The sequence below is a fragment of the Marmota marmota genome, unplaced genomic scaffold (assembly GCF_001458135.2).
Source record: "Marmota marmota marmota unplaced genomic scaffold, marMar, whole genome shotgun sequence".
NCBI lineage: Eukaryota > Metazoa > Chordata > Mammalia > Rodentia > Sciuridae > Marmota > Marmota marmota.
This window is the reverse complement of record NW_026000048.1, coordinates 11,387,471-11,413,183: the sequence shown is the minus strand read 5'-3', so window position 1 is coordinate 11,413,183 and position 25,713 is coordinate 11,387,471. Positions and strand designations below refer to the sequence as shown.

The window sequence follows — 25,713 nt, the reverse complement described above, 5'->3', positions numbered from 1 at the left end:
GTTTTCCTTAAGTACTGGGGATTGAACCCACAGGCACTCCAGCCCAGTTCTTTATTCTTATTACTTATTTTTTATTTTGAGGCAGGGTCTTGCTGAGTTGTAGAGGCTAGCCTCAAATTTACCATCCTCCTGTCTTGGCCTTCAGAACTGCTGGCATTACAGACTTGTGTCATCTTACTCTTCTCTCTCATGGAAAAACCCTCAAAACCCTTTTGGAGAAACAGATTCATGCAAACTGGATGTTTTACTTCAAATTCATGATCACAAAACTCAAATAGCTTCTCAGAAGGGATCTCACTTCTCTTCAAAGTGTCTCATGTTTTCTCCTCTCTTTTCAAACCTTCTCCATTCTCTCCCTCACCTCCTAGCTAATGACTGTGCCTCGAATTTCACCAAAAAATAGGAGTGATCATGAAAGATATCCTTCCTAGACCCTCTCCTAATTTACAAACCAGATTGTATACATGCCCATCATCACTGTCTTAATACAATGTAGAAATGTCCCTGCCTCTACCAATGGCATTCTTTCCGCTTGTACTTAAAATTCCATACCTTCTTGCCACCACAAGGACTTTGCTACTATAGTGGTCTTTTTGCTGTCTCCTACATCATCAATATTTCCCTCTCCATTGAATCATTACCATTAGAAAACATTTTCTACAATACATCTCATATAAAAGATAAAAAATCAAAATCCTAAAAGAAAAAAAAAAGTCCACCCTCACCTCACATTCTTCTACAGTTGTATTTTTCTGCTGCTCTTCTTGATACAATTTCTGAAATATCTTTTTCCATCTCCAACTCAAGTCTTCAGCTACTCCAACCTGGCCCTACTTCAATGACCTGCATTTTGTAAGGTCACTGTTGGTCCCTATGGTGTTAATTTTCCTTGGCTTCTGAACTATCACTCTCTCCTGGTTTTCCTTTTCCTCATTCACTCTCTTGTTTAGAGACCTGACTTCTCTATATTTAGAAGGTTCTCAGGGTTTAGTCCTTGTCCTTTTCTTGATATATTTTCTTTGGTGATCTTACCTATTCTTAATGCTGTAGATGCAAATGGGCCCCAACTTCCTATGCTTCAACATGTCATTTTTTGACTTTACAATGCCATGAATAGAACTGTCAATAGAAACATGTTTCTAATTTTGATCTTTTCCCTGGGCTGCAAAACACAATGTAGTAGTATTGCTGGGCCATGGCAGCTAAATTAGTCACCTGGTAAGAAGGGGGAACACTAGTAGTGTACTTTGTTGCTGTGTTAGGATGTTTGATAGGTTAAATATATTGAATACACTTTTTTACTTATATTCAATTTACAATATGTTTATAAGGCTCTACCTCCATCATATGTCAAGGATCATCTGCATTACTTATGTTGATGATGCTCTTAATTTTCATCTGTCGGACAAAGCTCCCCCATACTCCAGCAGTCCATTTGATATCTCTAGTTGAATAACAAGACCTTCTTGTGAATATGTTTTCTGCAGTAGAGGGGATCTAACCCAGGCCTTGCAGAGTAGCATTGTACTAGTGACTTACATCTTCAGCCCCCTCTTCTTCTCTTTTGATTCCTCCATTCACATAATTTGTTTTTAACATCTAATGAAAGGCAAAGGTTAACTTGATTTAGGATGAGGACTTAATTTACTAATAGTGAAGTAAACCCACTTAAAGTAGTTACACAAAATAAGGAAACTTTGAAAAGAATTTTGGGTGGCTGACACAGGTTTGGTGTTTTTGAACAGCTGTCTTAATCATTTATCCATGAAATATATTAGTGTTCATCTTTCTCTCTTTTGCGACCCTTGAAATGCGTGATCTAGTGATAACCCCCCCCCAAGCACCAACACTCAGTTTGAGGGGGGTCATTTGCATGCTAAGAATAAATGGGGGCTGGAGATGTGGCTCAAGCGGTAGCGCGCTCGCCTGGCATGCGCGGGGCGCTGGGTTCGATCCTCAGCACCACATAAAATAAAGATGTTGTGTCCACCGAAAACTGAAAAATAAATATTAAAAAATATTCTCTCTCTGTCTCTCCCCGCTCTCTCTCCTCCTCTCTCTTAAAAAAAAAAAAAGAATAAATGGGACATAAAACAGTAAATAGAGGCAGAAACAAAGGCTGAATAAAAGGGAATCTAGACCTACCTCAAGTATTTGAGGTTGTGTAGCAGCTCATTTTCTGGGCTTGGTTATCCAGTGGGGCGCCCCATGTCAAGCAAGAATGAAGACTAGTTTTGTACCTTTGTTCCTTTGGCTTTGGACCAACCAAAGCCAACCGGTAACAACATCCAACCAAATTATGCTGACAAATCTTAACAGTGTTTCAGATGCACAATTTCAGCAATCGAACAGGAAGTGTGTAGCGTGGAGCAGCTGATATCCATCTTAAAAAGTTGACTTTGGTTCGCATTCGGGAAACAAGACTAACCTTATTTTTTTAACGAGTGAGTTCGTTGTAATTTTTAAAATTCGCTTGCTAGAACACAAGGTACTTCAATTTTTTCTTCATTTTATTTTTAGGTAGAACACCCGAAGCTGCTTCTGGAAATTCCCCTACGGGACTTTCGGAGTCATTTAGGGCACTCACCAATCTAGACCCATATTTTAGCAGTTTCTACCTTCTCCCCCTGCTCCAATTTCCTAAATCTTCAAACCTCTCCCCTTGAATTAGTCCAATCAAACTTTCCCTACTTGAACCTCCACCTTACGGTTCGCATCGGGACACACCTATGAGAATCACGTGACCAAACTTGTCCTTAACAGCGCTCCGTAATTCTGCTATTCCACCGCTCTTCCTCGCCTCCTGTTAGCCTAGCCCCGCCTCATTCTCGCTACTCCCCGCCACCTGCGAAGTGCCTGCGCTTGCGCATCTCCAATTCAGGCGCTTTCCCTTTCCTGGCGACCAATCCACTTCCTGCCTCCGGTCCTTGGAACACTCCTCCCTTCTGCTGGGGCCCTGGCTGGAGGTGCAGGTATCGGCTGTCCTAACTACTGCCTGATTGAAAAATTCCCTTCGAGTAGGCGATCTGAACTAACTCTTAAGGGAATAACGCCTTTTTGAGACCTTGCTCCAGATATTCCAAACTAGGGCTAAGTGGAGGACCTCGACAAGCCGGAGAATGAATGATCTGGGATGTTTTCTATCCGGCCATAACGCAGACACCTTCTTCCTCCTTTTCCCTCCCACCTCTCTTCCCTATTTAGTGGTAATCTTCTTCTCATGCTCTTCCTCCCTATTACACACATCATTTCTATCTGAACATACAACATTGGTTGGAAGTGCATGCCTTCCTCCCATTCCCCTACAGGGATATGAGAGTNCGGGGAAGCGCGTTAGGTGTAGTGAGCCAGAGCGGGGATCCGTGGGAGAGGCGTGTGGAGGGGAAGGGACTTGGGGTGTACTTGGGGCTGGTGGCCATGAGCTGCTTCGTTGACTTCCTTTTAATCGCAGGCTGGTTGATTTCCTCGCCTCGCCTTCACTCCAGGGCTCCAGTTCTCTCTGGCTAGTATTGTGGGACTAAGGAAATGATCTCAGGGTGTTGGGTCTCCAGGTTGGCAGAGTCCCCTGCCAGGTTTAGGGGTACACCGGACCTTTGGAGGTTTATAGTGACCGGACCTTTAACTATTATTCTTAAAGAACCTGTACAAGTGATGCATCCAACCAAGTAAAACTGTTACTCATAGTTTTTAGGTTTTCATAAAAATTGGACGAATCATCAGGAAAACCGTTTTTGAACTCTGGTGAAATTCTAAAGATTTTTAATGTCACTTGATGTATTAGGACTTTTTTTTTTTTTTTTTAAAGAATAAAATCAAAGATTGGGAGATACCACATCTGTGCTCTTCTGCCCTTAGAACACTTTGAATAACACAGAATTAAAAGGTAAAACAGTATTTTCTCACTCAAGTATTTTCAGAGCAGTCCGATTGTGATTTCATACATAGTCCATATGTACTTTACAAAAGAATATCTTTAAAAGGGAAACACCACTTTTCTCTGCCCCCTCTCTCCCGGTACACTCTATTGGTATCTGTTTTATCAGTAAAGTAGTTTTACTTTCTTTTGGAAGTTCAGGGTATATTTAGAAAACCAAATAAAATATACAGCCAGTGCCAGGGCACTATTTTGGGAGCTAGGAAGGTGGTTTTGAAGTATGGTTTCCTTTTAAGGGCTGTCTGAATATAGTTGTATTCAGTAAAATAATTTGTGAGAGCAGATCATTAATCATTTTGATTGAAAGATCATTAATTTTTATCTTGATTTTTAAGATAGAATCTATCTAAAGTTCTAGTTTTTAATGAGAAAAACTTTTGGAAACACTTGATGAAGTAGAGCTTGAATTTATTAAAATAAATTTTAGAATTTTTAAAAATATAAGTTAATGCCCAGTTTAATTTTTTTAAGTTAACATAATGCAAATGTGTACTGATTTGAATCATTTTAAAAAAAAAAATCTTACGGGCAGCCAATATAATGGTAAAGAGCACTGGGCTGCCACTAAATCAGTTGTATATATTCTTGGGCAGATCTCACTGCTGCTGCCTCAATATAAAAATTAAGAATTGGAGTAATAAAATCCAGTAGTCATAAGTTGAAAAGTTTCTCATCTTTTGATGGACTTTTCTATGACCTGTGTGAAAGAATTGAAAATGGCCTCTTCATGTTAGCTGCTATACTAGAAATTTAATAACTTTTTAAGGTAAATAGCATTATCTCCATTGTATTGATGAATAATTGGAATTATTAGAAAAGTTGCCCAATTTCTATAGTTAGCAGTTTTCAGAGTTGAGATTCAAATTTAAAGTCTTGACTTTAAAGTGCATGCATGCTGTTTTCAGAAGTTGCATTGCTGCCTGTACATAAACCTTTAGATTTTTTTTTAATGTTGTTTAGTTATCAGTGGATTTTTATTTATTTATATATGGTGCTGAGAATAGAGCCCAGTGCCTCACACGTGCTAGGCAAGTGCTCTAGCACTGAGCCACAACCCCAGCCCAAACCTTTAGATTTTTCTCATATTTTGTTCACTGAAATTTAGTTCCAAGTGTACTTTGGAAGTATGTTTTTAATATAAGAATGACGTAATTCAAAGGAGATGCCTGTACCAAGATTTAAGGGTCTTACAGAGAATCTATTCTATCATATTCTAGAGCAGGATATATCTTAATTTGTGAATGACTTCTAGAACTTGTACATATTTAGAACTTATTAAATAAATGAATATTGTAGAGTCACAAAAATTTGTGACTCCATGGAGCTAATAAATGATTCTTTAAGAACTTGCCAGGTATCAAGGGAATTTCTTAATGTTTTAGAATAATTTCTGATTTAATTTTATCTCTTTAAATTAAGCATAAGTTATAAATTCTAATGCCATTTTTTAAAATTGAGAATTGTAGTTTCTTATAACCCCAGAATGTCACTTGTTGATGTTTCACATCAGAAAATACAAATTCTAGCCAGGCATGGTTGTACACACTTGTAATCCCTGAGACTCTGGAGGCTGAAGCAGGAGGATCCTAAGTTCGTCGAAGCCTTGGTAATTTAGACCCAGTCTCAAAAACGGCAGGTGGGTTGCTGATGTAGTAGAGGACCCCTAGGTTCAGTCACCAGTACTGTAAAAACAAAACAACAACAATAAAACACAACCAAATTCTATGTAAACATTATTCTGTTTTGTTTTTTGGACATAATCACTGTTATCCCTAAATAAAATTGTGTTATGACCTTAGACGTTATGTATATACTTTATACTTGTCTGGAGTCGGCCAGGAAGTTGAAAACATGTGAAATAACTGCCTAATCACTATCAAGGACTCTTCCTATGTTTAAGATTCATAATTCTATGATTTGTCATAGTCAGCATCTATGATCAAGTCTTCCATCTCACAATTTGGTACTCTCAGTGTTCTTAACTTTGGTTAAGAGTATGGGTTCAGATTCCAGCTCTGTCACCAGCTGTGAAGGCCTTGGTCAAGTTACTTGGTCAAGTCTCAGTTTACTAATTTATAAGATAGGGAAAACAATAGCCATCTCATAAAGATTTTAGTATTAATTGGGGAAATATATATAATATGTTTAATATGATACCAATGAGTAGCTGTTAGTATTAAATTGTTTGAAAGTGCTTTTTTTTAGGGTATGATATTTTCACATTAAAGATGGGTATTTAATTGAAGATGTGTGAGAACGGATAATTACCCTTCCATTAGTAAATGCTAGTGTTGTCTTGACCATAAATAATAGTTACATGTTTTATTTTAGTAGTGATTGTTTAAACAGGAGTAACAGCTGTTATTTGTTCTGAATTCTACCAGTGGGGTTAATACGAGCTTTTGGGTAATGTCAAAATAATCATAGAACATGGAAATGCAGGAGAATAAGAAAGTAAAGGAGGAAAAAGAGAAGACTGAGAGAAGGTGCAGACTGTGGCCACTAAACTACTGTGTCTTACAAAAGTTACTTCTGCTGGCCTATGTTGTCTTCTTTGATAAGACTTTTTTTGTTGTTGTTGGCAGAAGCAAATCCTCTTTATAAAATATTTATTACTGCAAGTCTTATTGCTGTAGTTTAAAGCCCGCATTTGAAATTATTTAAGAATGCTGTGTATATACTTTGGCAGAAATATTATTTTCTTGTATAAAATCTTCAGGTTATTTAAGAATTAAAACATTAATACTGTCCATAAAATAAATCATATTAGAAAACTAAATCTGAGTAGGTAAATATTTTTTAGAAATGAAAAAATCTTGAATTTTGCTGGGAAATTTTTTTTTTTTTTTTTTTAGTGGTGCTGGGGATTGAACCCAGGGCCTTGTGCATGCAAGGCAAACACTCTACCAATTGAGCTATGTCTCTAGCCCCAGGAAATGTTTTTTTTTTGTTGTTGTTGTTGTTCCAGTGTTTGTTCTTTCCAGTATTGAGCCTACATTTGTACACTAGTCCTGTCCAATAGAAATTTTCATCATGCTAGAAATATTCTATATCTGCACTGTCCTATGTTGTAGTCACCAATTGTGTGAAATTGAGCATTTGAAATATGGCTGGTGACTGTCTGAAGTTCAAGTTTTATTTAATTTTAACTAATTTACACTTAAGTAGCCACATGTGGCCAGTTCAGTGATTTTCAGCTAGTGGTGATTTTGCCCTCAGGGACATTTAATACCTGTATTCACAATTAATTGAGACACTGTTTTGGAGTGGATAATGATTGAATCTGGGTAATTGGTACAGTGAAGTTCTTTTATACTGTGCTGTCACTTTTATGTTTGAATTTTTCTCTAAGTAAAAAGTTTTAAAAATATTTGGAAATAGGCATAACTAATAATGATAGACTGTGAAATGAGACCAATGTGTTTATTATCACAGATACTAGTCATTTTGCATGCTTTTATTTAATCTCACAATTACCAACCTTCATTAATATGTTTTGTTTAAAAAGTAGCATCACATCACTAAATAAAATTCATTGTATTTGTAGTACTCACTTTCTTCTACTCTTACAGATTGTCCTGGGTCACATAATGCCAGCTGAGCGTAAAAAATCAGCAAGTATGGAAGAAAAAGAATCTTTATTAAACAACAAGGAAAAAGACTGCAGTGAAAGACGGCCAGTGTGCAGCAAGGAGAAACCAAAAGACGATCTCAAGATCACTGCCAAGAAGGAGGTCAGTAAGGTCCCTGAAGACAAAAAGAAGAAACTGGAAGAAGATAAGAGAAAAAAGGAAGACAAGGAACGCAAGAAAAAAGAGGAGGAAAAGGTGAAGGCAGAGGAAGAATTGAAAAAAAAAGAGGAAGAAGAAAAAAAGAGACATGAAGAGGAAGAGAGAAAAAAGCAAGAAGAGCAGGCAAAACGTCAGCAAGAAGAAGAAGCTGCTCAATTGAAGTAAGAAATTTTAATCATTGATATGATGGAATGGGAAGATTGGATTATTTTGGAGAAAAATGATTATTTGAAATAAAACTGACTAGGTGCACCTCTTTGAGGTTTATGAGTATCTTAAATTGTTCTCTTAGTTCCACCCTTGATTAAGGAGGTCCTTTAATTATTTAGTTTAAGTAATAGTAGTCATCTTTAATAGTTTACGAGGTCTGTGGTAATCTGGATTGTTTTTTTTTTTTCTTAAACTTTCTTTTCATAGTATGATAATACTCTTATTATCAGCTACACTTTTTGCCAAAGTTTTTTTAGTATCTCTTTTTCATGAAGTTTAGGTGTGGTAGGCAGTAGTAATGACCACATTTTGCAGTATTTGCAACCCTGAGAGTTAAATGCTTATTATTTTAATTTTCTTTTTAAAAATAATAAATTCATGTTCTTTTTGGGGGGGTGGGGGTTCCAGGGATTGAACTCAGGGGCACTAGACCACTGAGCCAAATTCCTAGCCCTCATATTCAGTTTTACAATAACATTTTCTCCCTTTCTTATTAAAAGACTTTAAAAACAAAACACTACTTTTTATTGGGGAAATTTCAAATATTTGGAAGCAGAATGGCATAATGAACCAGCCTCTCTATCTACCCAGCATCAACAATTGCCAAATTTTCCTCATGGAATAATTTTAAGTATCATATTATTTTACTTGTAAAGAATTCTTTATAAAAAAAAGAATTATCTAATTCAAATACATAATAAAGAATTATCTAATTCAAATACATAATACATTATTAAGATGTACTTACATTGCTAAGCTTTTGTTTGGCTAGGAACTTTCCAAAAAATACTCAAATGTTCACGTTCCCAGTGGTGGACACATCCTCTATGTTAACATATTAGAGCTTTTTGGTGGAAAAATCATAGAATTATAGAGTAAGTCGGGAATGATTATCTAAAAAAGATGAGATAAAATTTTTTTGTGGGGCTGGGGATGTGGCTCAAGCGGTAGCGCGCTTGCCTGGCATGCGTGCGGCCCGGGTTCGATCCTCAGCACCACATACAAACAAAGATGTTGTGTCTGCCGAAAAACTAAAGAATAAATATTTAAAAAAAAAATATATAATAAATAAATAAATAAAATTTTTTTGTAAATTTATGTATATATATTTTTAAAGGGAATATTATGCTCCAAACATTTTGATTTTGTTTATTTGTTTTTATGTGTTGCTGAGGATTGAACCCAGTGCCTCACACATACTAGACAAGTGCTCTACCACTGAGCCACAACCCCAGGCCTCGCAGACTCTTTTTTTTTTTTTTTAATGTTTTTATTTATTTATTTATTTATTTTTTAGGTGTGGATGGACACAACTCAATGCCTTTATTTTTATGTGGTACTGTGGTGCTGAGGATCGAACCCAGGTCCTGCCCGTGTTAGGCGAGCGCTCTATTGCTGAGCCACAATCCCAGCCCCTTCACAGACTCTTAAAGTCAGATTATTATTCTCCTCTCAACCCTGCTCAGATTACTGCAGATTGCTGGTTTCATCTCTTCAGTGGAAAAATGGATGTATCTTAAGTTTTTAGAATAAGTTGAGTTTATTCACTTTCTATTAAAGGACTTTTAACTGATAGTTTTCGTTCCTTTCCACATTTTTTAAATTATGCTTGAATTTTTAGCAAGTGCTTTCTTGAAAGTTTCATTAATGCTCAGTATGGAAAAAAGTATCTAGTATTTCAAATCAGTTTTTTGTGCTGGAGTAGAGCACTTGTCCTAGCTTTTGAGAGACTCCGGATTCAATTGTTAGTACCTCAAAAAAAAAAAAATTTTTTTTTCTCCCAAAACATTTTAAATAAATTTTCTTAAAATGCTTAATCCGCCCCCCCCCCATATTGGGGGGCCTCATGCATTCCAGGCAAGCACTCTTATCACTAAACTACTTGCCTAGCCCTACAATTATTATTTGTTGAAATATTTTTTGTGGATGGTTTTTTTTCTGTATTTACCCCATGCCTTTGCTTGCTTTACATTTTACATCCTTCTTGAGCATATTTTATTTTCATATGGGCAGAATGATTTTTAATTTTGTTTTTGTTGTTTTTTTGCAGTGCTGGGGATTGAACCCAGGATCTTGAGCGCATTAGTAAGCACACCACCATAGTCCCACCACAACCCACATTTTAAAATTTTGATCTAGTTGTTTTCAATCCTTTGCTCTACTCACATGCAGTATTAATCAGCATATTGAGCTCTCATTGTGTTAAGTCATTAATAAAATGTCTTAAAAAGTAATGAAAACTCAATTTGGTTTTTGATCCCCTTGGATTCTGATACACACATGATTATTTTTTCATTGGCATTTATTCTTATGGGATTTATCAAGGATGCTTTGAAATATATATTTACTTATGTTTTTGCTTTTTACATAGAGAAAAAGAAGAATCCCTTCAGCTTCATCAGGAGGCTTGGGAACGGCATCAATTAAGAAAGGAACTCCGCAGCAAAAACCAAAATGCTCCAGACAACCGACCAGAGGAAAATTTCTTTAGCCGCCTAGACTCGAGTTTGAAGAAAAATACTGCTTTTGTCAAGAAACTAAAAACTATTACAGAACAACAGAGAGACTCCTTGTCCCATGATTTTAATGGCCTAAATTTAAGCAAATACATTGCAGAAGCTGTAGCTTCCATTGTGGAAGCCAAACTAAAAATCTCTGATGTGAACTGTGCTGTGCACCTGTGTTCTCTGTTTCACCAGCGTTATGCCGACTTTGCCCCCTCACTTCTTCAGGTCTGGAAAAAACACTTTGAAGCAAGGAAAGAGGAGAAAACACCTAACATTACCAAGCTGAGGACTGATTTGCGTTTCATAGCAGAACTGACGATTGTTGGGATTTTCACTGACAAGGAAGGTCTTTCCTTAATCTATGAACAGCTAAAAAATATTATTAATGCTGATCGAGAATCCCACACTCATGTTTCTGTGGTGATTAGTTTCTGTCGCCATTGTGGAGATGATATTGCTGGACTTGTACCAAGGAGAGTAAAGAGTGCTGCAGAGAAGTTTAGTTTGAGTTTTCCTCCTAGTGAGATAATTAGTCCAGAGAAACAACAGCCTTTCCAGAATCTTTTAAAAGAGTACTTTACATCTTTGACCAAACACCTGAAAAGGGACCACAGGGAGCTCCAGAATACTGAGAGACAAAACAGGTGATTTTCAAATGTTTCTCAGAATTGAGAATTTATTTTGGAGCTCATACTTAAAAATGTTTAAAGTCTTCATGCTACTGAAAGAACTTATGGAAAAGGGCTGCTTACAGGTGATTTTTTAACATTCCAGGAAAATTTCCAAGTATAACAGTCTAAATACTCATGTTTAAATCGAAAATAGATTTTGTTTCTGATTTTAAAAGAAATCTGGCACGTAGACGGTTATTTTTGCTTTGTGGATGTTTTATTCCTGCAATTTTAAAGTTTCCTTAATATTGAGTAAATTTTCTTTTCTGTCACTTTTAACTTCCCTGTTACTATTTTTTTTTATGATTTGATGTTCTCTCTCTATAACTGGTTTGCTTTCATTGTTTTGTACTTAAAGTTGATAATGTCACTGCTGCTACTTGCTCTTTTTAAGAAATGAGTCACTCATTAGCAGTGGTATTTCAGAACAGAATTTTGAGAAATAGTGCATAAAATTACCTGTGAGAAATTTTCTTTGCAACTATAAAATGCTTTTATAGAAGGCTTCTTGGGGCGCATCCATTTGAAATTCTAAAGGAATAGTGTGCTGTGGCTGTGGTAAATTGATGAAGAGACCTGACTAGGGCTAACTTTGATTTATACAAGATATTTGTAGACTCAGTTGAAAATGCAAGGAGGAGTCACCAAGCTAGAGGTTGATATAGTTTGTGGACATTGAATCAACTTTTATGAAGGAGGGGTGAGTGGTTGCAGAAAGGAGGTAACAGCAATATATTTTTGCTGAATATAACTAGTTAAATTGCATGGTTGAGAACCTGGAATTACTATTTATCAGAAATTAGTATGGGGGGAGAGGAGTACCTTTCTGTTCCCAAAAGCATGCAGTGGAGAATAGGACTGTCAGTAATTACCACTAGAAGATGATTGACTTAGCCAGAAGAGAACACAGTAACTATATGCCAGTAGAGGTATAGTTATGACAGGGTCATGTAGATGCAGAAATTATGTGGTTAAAGCTGGTGGCTAAATGTCAATGAGAATTTAAGATAAAAATGTTGTTATCAATGATTCTTCAAAAAAAAAGGCCATATGTGTGGTAATAGATGCTTATAGTTCCGGCTACTCGGGGCTGAGAGGTTCACTTGAACCCATCAGTTTGAGGACTGCCTGGGCAACATAGCAAGTCCTTCATTGGGCACAGTGGTGCATGCCTGTCATCCCAGTGGCTTCGGAGGCTGAAGCAGGAGGATCGTGAGTTCAAAGCCAGCCTCAGCAAAAAGCAAGGCAATAAGCAACTAAGTGAGACCCTGTCTCTAAATACGAAATAGGGCTGGGATGTCGCTCAGTGGCTGAGTGCCCCTGAGTTCAATCCCCAGTATCCCCCACCAAAAGAAGAATTTCTATTCTTGACTTGTATTTTGGAATTTTAATAGTTCTCACATATTTAAAGTTTCTTAATTGTGAGTTCCATAATTTGTCATCTTCATAGTCTTTTCCCATACTTTTAATTTTATTTATTTATTTAAAATTTTTTTTTAATATTTATTTTCTAGGTGTAGATGGACACAACACAATACCTTTATTTTTATGAGGTGCTGAGGATCGAACCCGGGCCCTGCCCATGCTAGGCGAATACTCTACCACTGAGCCACAATCCCAGTCCTTTTCCCATACTTTTTTTTTTTTGAATTTTTTAATATTTATTTTTTTAGTATTTGGCGGACACAGCATCTTTGTTTGTATGTGGTGCTGAGGATCGAACCCCGGCCGCAGGCATGCCAGGCGAGCACGCTACCACTTGAACCACATCCGCAGCCCCCATTTTTCCCATACTTTTTAAAAAAATGTTTATTTTTTAATTTTAGGTGGACACAATGTTTTTAGTTTATGTGGTGCTGAGGATTGAACCCAGTGCCTCATGCTCTGGCGAGTGCTCTACCTCTGAGCCATAACCCTGGCCTCCTTTCCCATACTTTCTATTTAATATATTCACAACTCTTTACTTTGTCAGTATGCTAATAAGTAATTAGTTTTATTGGCTACTTTAAGGGTGTTTGTATATTTATTTTTGGTCTCACAGAATCTTAGAGAAAGTCTACAGTGATTTAATCTAGTCACCTCTCCAATTCAGAAATATACTTTACAGATTCATAATGGATCTTATCTAACATTGTTATTCCTCTTAATACCTCCCAAAGGAGCTCAGTGTTCTCTGAACCATTCCAGTGTTGAACACGTATTTGTTTTGAATTCTTTGTTATATCAAGCTGAAATTGAACTCCCCGTAAAATGATTCATTTTAATTTAGGTTTCTTTTTCTTTTTTCTTCCTGGTACAAGTAGAATAAAGCTACTTAAAGTGGGAGTCATGAACTTTTTTACTTGTTCACAATGAATTAAGTATAAGATACTGAGTCAATATTTAGAAGTATTAAAATAATTTTCTATTGCCCTGATATTCTTTCTGTATTTTATGAAAATATCTATAATGATTGGGGGGAAATCAGTCCTTTACCACAGATGTTTGAGAAGCACTCGTGTGTGACATGTATCTTCTTTTATTCCCATACTTTACCTTAGATATTTGTAGACTGCCAGCATGTTTTCCATATTAAATACCCTCAGTTCTTGAGTTTGTTCCAGGACTTCCAGGTACTCCACTATCTTTAGGACATTTGTTTTTGATGCATTCTTTTCTGTGATCTAAAACTGCTTTGGCTTTTATAATATCCTTTTCATTCTTTTCACTTTTCATTAGGCTTATTTTCACTGCTATCAAGCTATTTCTTCATCTTGAACTAATACTTTTTTAACCTGAAGTATGTACTTTTGTAATTTAAACCTTTAAAGATGCTTTTGGCATACTACTTTAACCTAAAGATAATTTTGAATATTGATTTTTAGTTAAGTACGTAGATAAATATATGAGAACCTATCTGCTGACTTTAAGCTTTGACAAGCATATCTTCTGTTTATTTATTATTCAAATTGTTGATAAACAACTTTGGCTTTCTTTGGAAATTTTTATTCATTTGGATACAGAACTATTAATCTATGTTTATTAGAGAAGGTTACTTGCCTAGTATAGATTGACATTATCCTTGTGGAAGCCATTTGCCATGGGAGACTTTGTTCACTTACAGACATAATAATTTGGGGGATGTGAGAATCTTAATCATAGAAAACAGTTGGCATATGGCTTTATAAATTACTCATGCCATAGGGTAGCTTCAGTCCAAGCATCCTCTATAGTGTGGATGCAGATACCTGACTGAGCAAAAAAGTGCTGAGGAATGGATTAATGCCCAATCCCTGCTTGACCCAATGTTAGTTTTTTCCCTTTTAAGGAAACATTAAAGTATACTGATAAAATAATCAGTTTCTAAAAGATTGTCCTTTCCAGCCAGGTGTGGTAGCACACCTCTCTAAACCTTAGCTACTTGGGAGGCTAAGACAGGAGGAGTGCAAGTTCAAGGCCAGCATGGACAACTTAGTGATACCCTGTCTGAAAAAAATAAAATAAAAAGAACTGGGCATGTAACTCAGTAATAGAAGGCACCTGGGTTCCTTTCCCAGTACTAGGGAAAAAAATATAGTTTCTTCTTCCCAATTATTATCTAGTAGGTGTTTTCATGGGAATAAGTCACTGTCAGTAGTTTTCCCAGTGGGGTTTCTTTTGGGTCTGATAATGCTAGAAAACCAAATACCAAGCTAGCTCATACTTAAGACTCATGTAGTTAAATTTCTTTAAGCCTTTATTCATTATTTTTAAAAACAGTCAAACACGGAATTATTTTCAGTCTAGGACTCATAAGTACTCTCAACTATTTTAATGTAACTTGGGAGATAGCAGATAAAAAAAAGATAACTTCTTTTATTAGAAGTCATGATACAGTAAAGTTTGTACTTAAAAATTTATTCAACCAAATTTTTTTTTTTTTTTTGTACTGGGAATTGAACCCAGGGGTACTTAACCACTGAGCCACACCCCCAGACCTTTTTTATATTTTATTTATAGATGGGATCTTACTGAGTTGCTTAGGGCCTTTCTAAGTTGCTAAGGCTGGCTTTGAACTTAAGATCCTCCTGCCTTAGCGTTTCGAGCCACTGGGATTACAGGCATGGGCCACTGTATCTGGCTTCAACCATTTTTTAAACAGACAAGTAAAATCTCTGGTTCTTTCTTAAAGACATGAGAGTGAATGAGCAAAAGAAGTGATTAAATGAGTCATATTGAGCCTTCTAACTTATATTTGGACCTATTTCATAGTTAATGGTAGCAGGTAGTTTTCATATGTACTTACGTAGCAGGTAGTTTCTTAGTACCTAAGAAAATTTGCAGTTTTAAGCAAACAATATGGTTGACCTTGGGTAATTTTTTTTCTTTCTTTCTTTTTTTTTTTAAATATCAACCCTTCCATTCTTTTTAGTTGTAGATGGACATAATATCTTTATTTGTATTTACTTACTTATTTATTTATTTTATGTGGTGCTGAGGATTGAACCCAGGGCCTCACGCTTGCAAGGCAAGTGCTCTAGCCCTGAGCTACAACTCTAGTCCTGGGTTGGGTAAATTCTAATAAATTTGAATCTATAAATGTTTTTATACACACTTGGTTAAGTGATTTGGGGAGCTATAATTAATATTCATACATTTTAAATTATCATCTAGTAATATTTGCCAATTTGGAGTAAATAGCTTTTTAGAAGTATTGCCTTCTGTTATATTCAGTTCTTAACTTTTCTTTCAAGTGAATTATACCTATCCTTGTAGTAGGTTGTTTGATCAGTGGTAGTGTTTAAGCATTGTTAAGTATGACCTCGCTGTAGTTTAGACTTAAGGAAGTTCTAAATATTTAAGAGCTCTAAAATTGTTATCTGTTGTTTTATATTCTACTAATTTTGATTAAATGACTTTAATATAGTAGTTGTTTGATAAACACTCAAATGGGTACAGTTAGGCTTTACTATATATTCATCTTTTCAAAAGATAATGCATCCATAATCAAATTAATTCTAAAATGAGGTCAGAAGAAAATTTGATAATTCTAGAGCAAATTTTTATGACAGTTTGACAGAATACAGGAGGACATAAAAAGTAAAACCCAGTGGTTTTTCTTGAGTCTCCTTCATGATAATTTTTTCAAGATTTTGGCCATGTTATTTTGTATGATCGCACAAGGGCAAAGTTAAAAAAGATGTTCTGTATTCTTGCTGAGATTTTTTTTCTTTATTAATTTGGCTAATGGAAGAAAGTCTTACCTTCCCTACAGTGTGTTTTAGCAGGGTTTTTCCCCCCTTCTGAAAACACCATTTTAATTTAATATAATGTATGACCTGTATGATCTTTTTTTTTTTTTTTTTTAAAAAGGCCACCCGCAAGGCTGTTAACTTTCTTTTTTTTTTTTTGAGAATTTTTTAATATTTATTTTTTAGTTTTTGGCGGACACAACATCTTTGTTTATATGTGGTGCTGAGGATCGAACCCGGGCCGCACGCATGCCAGGCGAGCACGCTACCGCTTGAGCCACATCCCCAGCCCCGACCTGTATGATCTTAATTGATCTTCACATTACTCCTAAAAGAACACCTTTATTTTGAAGGTAATAGATTGAGGGATTTAAGAAGTTGCCCAGTGTAACAAAGATCAGGTTCTTTGCTTCAGTGCAATACTTTTCACAATTATATAGTGCCCATTATTATCTGTATTTAGTACTTTTTCTTCTTTTTAAAATGTCTCCAGTGTTAGCCACTCTGTAGTTACCAAGTTAATGTAAATGACGAACCTGAAAGAGACCATAAAGCACCTTAAACTGGGTAGGGTTGCTTTGACATATGCATTTGAGAGACATAATTTCAGCGTATAGTAGATAATTTTAGCTTGAGGGTCAGCCTAGTCCAGTATTGAAGAGCGTGGATTCTGGAGCCAGAATTAGACCTTTTACTCATTCATTCTATAATCTTGGGCAAGTTACCTAACCACATCTCTGTGCTTTAATTTTCCCATCTGTAAAATGGGGCTAACAATAGTATTCTACCTCTGAGATAGATGTGAATTATGTAATGAATTCTTAGCTTTAAAAAGCACTTATAAACAGTATCTGGCACATGTTAAGTGTTGAGTAAATATTAGCTGTTATGAATATGTTCCATGCTTAATCTTTCTAAAAACACTTGATTGAGAATTTCTCATCTTTTTTTTTTAAAATATTTATTTATTTAGTTAGTTTTCGGCGGACACAACATCTTTGTTTGTATGTGGTGCTGAGGATCGAACCCGGGCTGCACGCATGCCAGGCGAGTGCGCTACCACTTGAGCCACATCCCCAGCCCTCTCATCTTTTTATCATTTTGAGAATTTGAACATTAAACTTATTAAATCTTTTTTTTTTTTTTTAGTGCTGGGGATTGAACCCAGGGTCTTGTGCATGCAAAGCAAGTACTCTACCAACTGAACTATATCCCCATCCCTAAACATTATTAAGTCTTAATAGCTTTTTTTAAAAAAATCATTATTATGATTTTAGTTGTAGATGTACAGGATGCCTTTATTTTATTTGTTCATTTTCATGTGGTGCTAAGGATTGAACCCAGTGCCCATGAATGCTAGGCAAGCGGTCTGCTGCTGAGCTACAGCCCCATCCCCCTTAATAGCTTTTTTAAAAACTAATTTTTCAAGAAAATACAAAGCAACAAAATAACCGATACAAAATTTAAAACTAACAAAGTAACTAAAGATGAAAAAATGTCTCTTAATACAAGGCATTAATAGTTTTCTGGTTTATGAGATCAAATGCTTAATTCAAGAATGGACTATTTGATATTTTCTGTCAGTGTTACAATATTAAATGAGTAATATTGAAAGTGCTTCACAGGGGCTGGGGTTATAGCTCAGCGGTAGAACGCTTGCCTCGCACTTATGAGGTACTGGGTTTGATCTTCAGCACCACAGAAAAAAATAAATAAAATAAATAAAGATTGTGTCCATCTTTTTAAAAAAAATCTTAAAAAACAAAAAGTGCTTCACAAACCTAAGATTGATACACCATATGCTCTCAGACAGTGATGGCTCATATAAAGTTGGGTAAAGGTGATCTACTTTTTAAAATATTTTTATTTTAATGAGTAAGACTTAAAATGTTTTTTTTTAATTGTTTGCTTTTCACATCTGTAAAAGTGGATCAGTACATCCCTATTGTACAATAATTTGAGAAGGAATGAAGTAGATCATAAACATTTTACAGTGACACTAAATTGATTAATTCCTGTCATGACAGGGGTTGGCATACTATGGCTGGTAGGCCAGCTTAGTCCCATGATTAGTTTTTGTACCTTTTTAAATGGTTGAAAAACATCAAAAGTAGAATGATACTTTTTGAAACATGAAAATTATATGAAATTCAAATTTCAGTGTTCATAAATAAAGTTGTATTGTAATGTAGTCATACATTGTTTACATACTGTTTGTGACTGCTTTTGTACTATCATAGCAGGATTGAGTAGTTTCCACAAAAACCCTGTGGTCTGTAAAACCTAAAAATATTTACTCTCTGGCTTAAAATGTTCACTGTTTATAGAAAAGGTTTACTGACTTCTGATCTATGACATTTTCAAAAGAATGGTTTTAGTTCAACTTTATGTAATAAATATTTCAAAAAGATAGTAATTAAAATGGTTCATGATGAATTGTTTTTAGCTTACATGTATTTTCAGCGTTATATTCCCATGGAAATTTTAGTGAGAGATGGTGGTTGTAGCTCAATGGTAGACCATTTGCCTAGCATGCCTTGGAGACCACAGGTTTAATCCCCAGCACTGTAAAAAAAAAAAAAAAAATTAAATATTTTTTAAGTTTTTTTCTTTCTTTCTTTTTTTTTTTTTTTTAATAACACTAATATAAAGAAGAAGATCTCTTTGTTCAAATGTGTTGTGAAGTTTAGTTCACAGAGGTGCTTTCTTTTCTTTTTCTTTTTTCTTTTTGGCAGTGTGGGGATTGATCCCAGGGCCTTGCACCTCGTCACAGAGATTTTCTAAAAACATTTATTTTCTCTTCCGTTTTTATAGAGTTACAAAAAATTGACATATACAGTACATAAGTTATAAATGTTTCATTTTAATTTCATTAGAATTTCTAAGTGATTCTAGTGTTTTTGAATGTTCAAGTACCTGTTATATGTTGTTTGTCTACTTTAAGTCTTCTATTTAGTCTTATTACATACTGTGGATTTAGTCAGATATTTATGAAATGGTCAAGGAAAACATGAATAAAATTTGTTGTATCTTGTCCTGCTTACTAAGTACTCTGTTTAAGATGGGTTAGAAGACAAACCAACCAAATCTAAACTTTTTCATTGAGAATTGTTCTTATAATAATAATCTTCTCTTTAGGTGGTTAGGTAGATTAGTGCTGTTAAAAGAATTTGATCATGGAATTGAGAGTAGGAGGAGGACAAGGTCTATTTTTGAAGCTTTTAAGTTTTAGTTTGATTTCAGTAGACTGGAAAGGAACTGTAGCATAGACACAGAGAATCATTATTGAGTTAAGTCACTTTTAACTGACCAGGTTCAGAGTACCAGGCAAGTAGTTGAATGAGAAGTTGGACTGTTCATTTTCTGTTCTCGATATTCATCACTTTGATACTGTTTATGTATCAGAAATCCTTAGTATTGTTTATCTTAACCAACTGTGTTTACTTTAGATGAACAGAATGTCAGAACTTATTAGAGAAATGATTTTTCAGGTTATGTTATTCTGAGATATTTTCCAGTTTCTTTCCATTGTCATTTGAGGTTATGAAATCTCTTAGGATAATTATCCCTTCCAACATAATTTGCTTCAAAAAGAACTCTTCAATTTTTATCAGTTAACATATTTCTAATAATACATGGCAAACATTTTAAAGCTTACTTTTGAAAATCATTTATTTAATGGCTTAAAAAAAGCAAAAAAGCTTCCATAATCATTTGTTTTAGAATTTCTGATTAAAAGTTCCCCCATGTTGGATGTGGTGGCCTATTCCTGTAATCCCAGCAGCTCAGGAGGCTGAGGCAGGAGGATCATAAAAGAAAGTTTCTTTCATGGGTTTTTAAGTTTTAAAGTTCATTCATAAACTTATTAGATGAAGCTTTGTTTTTGCCTATAATATCAGTTTGAAATAAATATTTGAAGAGGGGATAAAATTGTTTTCTAATAATATTTTTTAGAGTTTTTAGAGAAACATTGAATTATCATCATTAGACTATTTTTACATTTTTCTGATATGTTGATAGAATGATATTGTCTAATATATATTTAAATTATAAGAAAATTGGCTTTAAAAATTCTAATTTTAGACCCTGAGAGGCCACATTTGAAAAAGGGAAAATGATTGAAATTAATGATGTGCTTGTAAATGGGAACTGATTTTCCTAACATAGAAAATGTTATTTGGAATATTTCAGAATTTCAACAAAAGTTTTTGTGAGAATAGATTAACAAAGGAAAGTTTGGAAATTGTTCCAAATAAGAGGAAAGAATAAGTCTAGGCATAATTATTCTACTTTATTTTCTTCTACTATTAAGATGATAGTATCTTAAAAAATAAAACTAAAAACTCATTTTCTTCCATGTTTATAAGAAAACTGAAATGACAAGTAATGAGAAAACTTCTAAGTTTTACTTTTGAAAATGACTTAATTTATAATTTATGATTGATTTTAAAACCTGTGTTGTATTGCATTATGGTTTATAAATTTCAGATGTTATACCACCACATAAATATTTAATACAGAAAAAATTGGATTCTTTTGTATAAGTTTCAACTGTTTTTCCTGATATGGTGGGAATTTGGACTTTGTAAATTTTGGTATTTTCCAGTATTGCATTTGTAATCATTGGTGACCTATTGGTATAGTGTTATAAAGTGAAAGAATAATTGTATCTTCTAGTCTCCTCAAGATAGCCTGGACTTGGGTAAGTGGGTTGCTCAATTAATATTTGTGAAATGGATAAATAACCAGTATTTGTAGTGTAAATTGAGAATTGGATCTATGGGTGATGTAGGCTTCTTAAGATACAGTTTGATTCATACCGTCATAGAAGTTTAACTGATTCTGTTTTTGAACCTATTCAAAACTGTTGTTTTTGCAATCTGACTTTTGGTTAACTGTATGAGTATGGCATAACAATATTAAATAATTTATAGTACATTGTTAAACATGACACGATAAAATCATTGTGGAGGTTTAAGGATAACTGATTATAACTTGTTGCTTTGGAAAACTAATTTGTTAATTGCATTAAATATTTTTTGATTAATTGTATCATAGGGAGAGTATTGCTGTAACAAAATACTCAGTCTTTCATTATTTAGTTGTATATGGTTAAATATTAATGGCATTTTGAATACATCATTTTTTTTTGAGGGAATTTTAATTGTTTAGGTCATTTGATTATATATATTTTAATTTTCAGATATATCTAGAAAATGTAATAAAAATTAAGTTATCAAGGAAGGTTGTACTAAATTTGTGTTTCGAGAAGATCGGATTTTTATGGTACATTTCCCATGTAACAACACATATGTGTGCTTTGATGAGTTTATCAGATTATTTCATCATTTGCTTATAGGCGTATTCTACATTCTAAAGGGGAGCTAAGTGAAGATAGACATAAACAGTATGAAGAATTTGCTATGTCTTATCAGAAACTGCTGGCAAATTCTCAATCCTTAGCAGATCTTTTGGATGAAAATATGCCAGATCTTCCTCAGGACAAACCAACACCAGAAGGTAAGGTGTCCTTAAAAGCACTAACACTTACCTTTAGCCTTGTCAAATGTATATTATTGAAAATTTAAGTTTAAAATGGCTTCAGAATATTTTAAATAAAGAAATGGTATCTAGGTCTAATAAATAACCTTGAAAAATTATTTGAACTGCATCCTCAAATAGAAAAGACTTTATACTTAGAGAATAATTATTAGTCATTATAGCAATTTCCTTCAGCTTTTTTTTAATAGATATCCTCAGATTATATCCAAATAGGGACCTGTCTTACACTATACTTGGGATTACAGAAAGATTTACTTGATAAGGTAATGAGAAGGTGAACTGGATATTGGGATTCTAATATTTATTTATCCTTGTTTTTGATTTATTGTTTTGAATGATATTTAGAACTAAAGTTTACTTTGTTGTTTTATGAGATGAATTATTAGTAAAAGGAGTTGTTTTTCATATTATTTCAAAGGTGTTTTAAACTTCCTTATTCTTTTTCAGGGGGTTCCTAATACTTTTACCTCATTATAACAAATATTTGATAAAATAATTATGGCTACATTAGGTAGATAAGTATTAACAAATCATTAATCTTTAAAACATCCTGTCCCCAGATATAGATACGGATGAGCTTCCTGCATTAGAGTGTGGAAAGGGATCCTCCACCACAAGTGCCATTGGCAGGTCTGAAAGGCAGGTAGCTAGCTGGTTTACACTAATCAGCAAGTAGTGAGGCCACAGCACACATTTGAATTTTATGGATAAGATGCCTATTTACAGAGGCAAAGAAGGGAGAAAGAACCAATTGTAAGGCTCAGTTTTTCTAGTCCATTTCTCAAACTATTGGGATAAAAAACCAACTACTAAGAAAGTAATTCAGGCTGGGGTTGTGGTAGAGCACTTGCCTAGCACATCTGAGGCACTGGGTTTCATCCTCAGCACGACATGCACAAAATAAAGTTATTAAAAAAATAAAGAAATTCAGGGCTTGGGATGTAGCTAGGGGAGAGCACTTGTTTAACATGTGTGAGATCCTCAGTTCAGTCAGTACCACAAAATAATAGTAATGATAATCCAGCAATCCCATGTACTTAAAAGTCTTGAGTGAAATATTTGTAAAGCATGATTTTATAATAAGAGATGCATTTTGTGTTTACATCTGCAAAAGAAATAGCTATTGTATACTCTGCATTTATTTTATTAAATTTACATATAATCATGTGCATAATTTCTAGTAATTTTTTATTTAAAAAATGAACTGGTCTCATTCAAGAGGTTGAAGCAGGAGGATTACAAATTTGAGGCCCCAGCAACTTAGCAAGTCTGTCTCAAAATAAAATTGAAAAAGAACTAGGGATATAGCTTTGTGGTAGATTTACTAGCCTGTTATTATGTGCAAGACCCTGGGATCAATCCCCAGTATCACTAAAAACAACAAGAAAAAGAGTGAGTCTCAAACTGGGGCTCCACTGTCATTCATCTCAGCATTGCTAGGGATTGAACCCACACCCTTAAGCATACTAGGCAAGCTGTCTACCACTGTGCTACATCCCCAACCCAAACTTATTAATTTTTTTAAAGAAGTTTCATAGTAGAATTTGTGTTTTTGTTGAATCTGACTGGTTTCTTATACTTTTCTCAGTATATTTTTAATGATACTATAGAACCGAAATCTTTTCATAATAATTAGCATTCTTTGGTATTTGTTTAGTTGGTTTCTTTACGGTTTTTTCCCCCAAAGAAATTGTACTGAAATTTAGGCTAATTTTAAATTTTAAATGAATTTAAAAGGTATTTTTAGGCCTTTTCCAGAGATAATAGATCTTGGTAAAATTCTGGCGTTTTTAGAAGGTATTTTCATATGGAATAGAATTTTAGGGTGAGTTTTTTCTTCCTTGCAATATAAATTAAAGATGTTGCTTGTCTTCTAAGCTTGCATTGTTTCCAGTGAGAAAGCTGCTATGATTTTTATCTTTGTTCTTATTTATATAACGTGACTTTCTGTCTGGTTGCTTTAACATGTTTTAACTATCATTGATTTTAAGAAACTTAAGTATGTGTAGCTTGGGTAGTTTTCTTTTTCTTTTTTTAAATAACTTTATTTTGTTTATTTATTTTTTTATGAGGTGCTGAGGATCGAACCCAGTGCCTCACAAGGCAAGTGCTCTACCACTGAGCCACAACCCCAGCTCATTGGGTAGTTTTCTTTGTTTCTTGTGCTTGGGTCTCATTAAACTTTTCAAATCTGAGCATGTGTAGTTTCATCTGTCCAATATGGAGAGTCTTGAACTTCATTTCTTCAAATGTATTCTGTTTTTCCGTTTGTCTCTTCTATGGATACTCTATTACAACTATATTAGATCCTGGGAAGTGGCCCCCATATCTCAGTGGTGTGCTGTTCTTTAGTGTTTTTATTCAATAGTTTTTTAAAAAAATATTTATTTTTTTAATTGTAGTTGAACACAATACATTTATTTTTATGTGGTGTTGAGGAACGAACCCAGGGCCTCATATATGCTAGGTAAGCACTCTACCGCTGAGCCACAACCCCACCAGCTATTCAGTAGTTTTTTGTCTTTGTGTTTATTGGATAGTTTACTATTGCTATGTCTTCAGGTTCACTAATCTTCTTTCATAGTATCTTATGTTCCTTGACAAACTCTAGAAGCCACATATATTTTTCTTGTCCCTTAATGTGTTCATTCTGTCTTCTAATTATATGAAATACAGATACAATAATTTTTAATGTCTTTGTTTACTAATTTTACCATTGGTGTCATTTCTGAATTGGTTTTAATTGACAGTAATTGACTAATCTCTTTTGTATGGTAATTTTTCTTTTTCTTTTTAAAATTTTTTTTAAGTTGTTGATAGACCTTTATTTTCATTTATTTATATGTGGTGCTGAGAATTGAACCCAGAGCCTCACACATGCCAGGCAAGTGTGCTACTGCTGAGCCCCAGCCCCTGTATGATAATTTTTCTACTTCTTCCATCCCTGGTCATAATTTATTGGAAGTGCTGGATATTTTTGAATTCTTATAAATGTCCTTGAGCTTTCTTCTGGACACAGTTGAGTTACTTGTAAACAGTTTCATATTTGAAAGGAAAAGAGAATCCCTGAGTCTAGGGCTAATTTTCCCTAATACCAAAGCAGTACCTTTCTTGACTGCCTGATTTCTCAACAATTAGAAGATTTTTGCAGTCTGCCTAATGGGCTTACAGGCTGTTTGTGGCCTCGTGTGAATTCCTATGTAAATACTAATACTTTTGAGTAGTTATTTTCCCATTCTCACACAGAGATACATCAGTACTCAAATGAACATTTAAGGAGGACCCACTGCACATCTTTGCGGCCTTCCTGCCTTTGGGCTGATTTTTCATTTCTAGTACTCTGTTCTGGAAACTGTAGCTGCCTTAGCTAGAGTCCTGCTGGATTCTCAGCTTTGTTGTCCTCATCTCAAGGAGACAGATTGCTGGGCTCTGCCTGGCTCCGCCTTACTTGGCCATGGCCTAAAAAATCTAGGTAGTAAGCTAGGGCAATTGTAGGATCAGTTTTTTGTTTTTTTTTTTTTTCGGTTGGTATTTGTTTGCCCTCTCTCAGGAATTAGTTTTCTTTTCTTTTTCTTTTTTTTTTTTGAGAGAGAGAGAGAGAGAATTTTAATATTTATTTTTTAGTTTTCGGTGGACACAACATCTTTGTTTGTATGTGGTGCTGAGGATCGAACCCGGGCCGCACGCATGCCAGGCGAGCGCGCTACCGCTTGAGCCACATCCCCAGCCCAGGAATTAGTTTTCTGTGCTGCCTAATGTCCAGTGTTTGAAAACCATTGTTTTGGGCCTGGAGGGTAGTTCAGTGGTAGACTTTTTATACTATTCTGT

At 34.7% G+C, this 25,713-nt stretch overlaps 2 protein-coding genes across 2 annotated transcripts in view; one reads left to right on the top strand and one right to left on the bottom strand.

Annotated features, from left to right (window-relative positions):
- Nucleotides 1-2,807, bottom strand: part of Dhtkd1 (dehydrogenase E1 and transketolase domain containing 1) — a 56,195-nt gene extending 53,388 nt beyond the window's left edge. Inside the window, exon 1 of the mRNA XM_048812661.1 lies at nucleotides 2,146-2,807. The gene's annotated coding sequence lies outside the window, so the exon portion shown is untranslated. The remainder of the gene's footprint in view (nucleotides 1-2,145) is intronic.
- Nucleotides 2,808-3,743: 936 nt separating this feature from the next.
- Nucleotides 3,744-25,713, top strand: part of Upf2 (UPF2 regulator of nonsense mediated mRNA decay) — a 107,708-nt gene continuing 85,738 nt past the window's right edge. The window contains exons 1-4 of the mRNA XM_048812752.1: nucleotides 3,744-3,883; nucleotides 7,507-7,886; nucleotides 10,307-11,086; nucleotides 21,683-21,843. Of these exons, the coding sequence (XP_048668709.1) occupies nucleotides 7,525-7,886; nucleotides 10,307-11,086; nucleotides 21,683-21,843 (1,303 nt within the window). The 5' untranslated portion in view covers nucleotides 3,744-3,883; nucleotides 7,507-7,524. The remainder of the gene's footprint in view (nucleotides 3,884-7,506; nucleotides 7,887-10,306; nucleotides 11,087-21,682; nucleotides 21,844-25,713) is intronic.